The sequence below is a fragment of the Chionomys nivalis genome, chromosome 12, assembly GCF_950005125.1.
Source record: "Chionomys nivalis chromosome 12, mChiNiv1.1, whole genome shotgun sequence".
Taxonomy (NCBI): domain Eukaryota; kingdom Metazoa; phylum Chordata; class Mammalia; order Rodentia; family Cricetidae; genus Chionomys; species Chionomys nivalis.
The window spans coordinates 57,299,802-57,303,491 of NC_080097.1; the positions used below are offsets into that span (position 1 = coordinate 57,299,802).

The 3,690-nt window shown below is 39.3% G+C and overlaps 1 gene segment (V, D, J or C); it reads left to right on the forward strand.

Annotated features, from left to right (window-relative positions):
- The first annotated feature begins 2,349 nt into the window (after positions 1-2,349).
- LOC130884677 (T cell receptor alpha variable 22-like) lies at positions 2,350-2,996 on the forward strand. The segment is given in 2 exon segments: positions 2,350-2,401; positions 2,578-2,996. Coding segments are annotated over 2 exon segments (471 nt in total).
- Positions 2,997-3,690: the final 694 nt, after the last annotated feature.

The following is a 3,690-nucleotide window of genomic DNA, read 5'->3' on the forward strand; positions in this document are numbered from 1 at the left end:
GAAATTATGTTTTCTTACACTGCCTAGAGGTGGCAGGGCAAGCTGGGACAGCCACTTTGGATATCAGTATGGTGATTTCTCAGAAAATCAGGAAACAACCTTCCTCAAGACCCAGCAGTACCACTTTTAGGTATATACCCAAAGGATGCTCAATCGTACCATAAGGACACGTACTCAACTATGTTAAAAGCAGCTTGTTTGTCATAGCCAGAACCTGGAAACAACCTAAGTGCTCCTCAACCGAAGAATGGATAGGGAAAATGTGGTACATTTATACCATGGAGTACTTCATAGCAAAAAAAAACAATGACATCTTGAAATCTGCAGGCAAATGAATGGAGCTAGAAAACACCGTGTTGAGTGAGGTAACCCACACCCAGGAAGACAATTATCATATGTACTCACTCATAAGTAGTTTTTAGACATAAAGCAAAGAAAAGTCAGCCTACAGTTCACAATCCCAGAGAACCTAGACAACAAAGAGGCCCCATACATGGATCTAATCCACAAGGGAAGTAGAAAAAGACAAGATCTGCTGAGTAAATTGAGAGCATGGGGACCATGGGAGAGGATACAAGGGGAGGGGAGAGAAAGGGCAGGGAACAGAGAAGAATATATAGCTCAATAAAAGCAAGTTAAAATTGTCATTGGAAGATATTTTTACATGTTCAATGTAGGTATTTGAATATTATACAATATCTCAGCAAATTGCTATTAATAAAAAATAGATTCCAGAAAAGACATAAGGCAATCCAATCACAAAGCAAAGAGTAGGGGTGATTGACTGGGGTTCACCGGAAATTTAGATCTCAATCATTCTATATAAAACCACAGGTATCTAGAATCTGTTCATTCGATCTTAGGTGCTTATAAATCCATTTTAAAAACAGGTCTCTTGGGCGGTGGTGGCGCACGCCTTTAATCCCAGCACTTGGGAGGCAGAGGCAGGCGGATCTCTGTGAGTTCGAGACCAGCCTGGTCTACAGAGCTAGTTCCAGGACAGGCTCGAAAACCACAGAGAAACCCTGTCTCGAAAAACAAAAATAAATAAATAAATAAATAAAAATAAAAACAGGTCTCTGAACAGATGTAAGCAAAATAGACTCTCACTGGGCATTGTAAGGACGGACAGTCAAGAGAAAAGATCTCCACTGCTTTCAATTTTTGTTTTATTCTTAAAATTTTCCTATATTCAAAAAACTGGAAATTATTCCAATTCCCTTTATATCATATATAATATGTACACATTACCTATCTATCCATCTATCTAAAAACTAGAAAGAAAAGGAAAAAATGTTTAAGAAGAAAACTGGAAAATATGTGGTATGAAAAAGTAGTAGGGCAGGGCCTCGCTGAACTTGAGCATGAATTCATAGCCTGGTCAGAATCATCTGTGTTTCCATGCATAAAAGATCTGGGCAGAAGGCAAGAGATTGAAAATAAATCATGGTGAAAACACGGGCATGCCTTGTTTTTCTTAAATCAATTTTTAAAAACTGTCTTTGAGAACATGTTCTATGCACATGACAATCTGATAATTTCAAGAAATTCTTTTTATTCCTTGTAGTGTATTGTATACTGATTATCCCACTGTGTGACTTAAGGTGCCAGGACCTTCTCACTGAGTACATTAAATACACTGAAGTGTGGTCCCATGGCCCAGCAGTAGATGGCCACACAGAACAATCCCAATGATGTTTTTGTATCATACTGCTCTGTTGTTGCTTTTTTTTTTCTTTTCTGGTCTTATAGGACTTTTGTATCTATTTTTTGTTTACTTCTCTTGTGTTTTATGGTTTTCTGTTTGTATGTTTATTTTTTGTTATTTTTTAATTCTGGTTCCTTGTTTGACTGTCTATTTCCTTCCTAAAGAGAGGTGGAGGGAGAGTGAAAGGGCATGTCTCAGGGTGGAGGAGGAGGGAGAAAACATCTGGGAGGAGTTGGCAGATGAGAGATAAGAATACAATGTATGAAATTCTTTTACAAAAAAAAAAATCAAAGAATGTTGCTAGTATTCTTCAAGATTCTGCTTAACCCACTGAAGCTATTAGTTTTCACACCAATATTCAGCATTTATGAATTCCCTTCCTCACACATTTCCCCCTAAATTCATCTTATAAGAAGTGTTACATTAGAAATCTAGTGTCCTGGGCTCTATCATTGTCCTCCACAGTTGTGGAACAATTGCAGACTCTTGAGATGGAGGTGGGTGGAGTTTCTTATTCAGATGAATGAGGAAGCTCAGCACTTCAGAGAGAATCTGCTGTGTGTAAGCACAGGTGTGTTTAGGCACAAGGCTTGACACCCTCACAGCTGGAGAGAAGACACTGCGGAAATTGGACAGGGACCATGGAGAGGAAACTGAGAGCTGTGCTGGGGGCTCTGTGGGTGCAGATTTGCTGTGAGTTGTGCTCACCTAAGCTGCTTTAGGGATTCTGTAGAGATGGCAGTGGAGGAGGGGGAATGAGCCGACCCAAAGCCCCTGTATGGTCATCCTCGTGGTGTCTCCTGGGGTATTTGACAGGTGTGGGTGAAAGCCCTTCAGTGATTCTGGTTTGTTCTTCTGTTTCCAAGCAGGGGTGAGAGGAGTTGAGGTGGAGCAGAGTCCTTCAGCCCTGAATCTCCACGAGGGAAAAAGTTCTACTCTGTTATGCAATTTTTCTACCACTATGACAACTGTGCAGTGGTTCCGGCAGAATTCCAGGGGCAGCCTCATCAATCTTTTCTACCTGGCTCCAGGAAGAAAGGAGAATGGGAGGTTAAATTCAACATTTGTCTCCAAGGAGCGCTACAGCACCCTGCACATCAGGGATGCCCAGCTGCAGGACTCGGGCACCTACCTCTGTGCTGCTTATGCACAGTGCTCCCTGCCAGCCTGCAGCCTGTCTGCAAACTGCAGCTGTTCATGCAGCTACAGCCCTAACATGAGGAGACTGCAGGAGGCTTTTCACAGCGGTGGCTTTATCAGATCTCCACCAATTACAGAGAAGTTGTGAGGAAATACAAAAATACCAGAACTTAAACTCAAATTGACATGATACAAACTTGAGGAAGCTTAAATGTTCAGAAACATCCCCCACATGACTAAGATGTACACATTTATTTTATCAAATGCTAGCGCTAATATCATGAAATAGAAACCTCTCTTACACATTCTAGAATCATTTGGATCATTTCTCAAAATTGAAAACACAGAGTAACTGTTTCCTACCTGTGTTTAGAGAACACGGGACAACACTTCCAGCTAATCTGCTCAATATGAAGCCAATAAAAAATTAAATTTGAAGATCTAATGAATTAATTTTTAGAAAGGCAAGATAAACCAATCTTATTAAATTGAGACATCATTTCTACAATATCTTCATATTTTCCAAAATACAATGCATTTAATTATGCAATATAAACAAACATTTCACATAAAATGATCAGAGCCAAAATATAAATGAATATATATATAATTTCTATGACAATGATATTTGCAGCAATTAATTATACAAATATATTTATGCTTATGTAATGTAATACATATACAAATCTTCTCACTGAAGCATTGCTTTCAGAAGAAAAAATGGAAACCTCCTAAAGGTCACACAATAGGGAACTAATTAATATGATCCTAACAACTGCTGTTTCTCAAGGTTTGGCAGATGACAATCTACAGGCCTGTCATTAGTATCAATAAGGAACCAG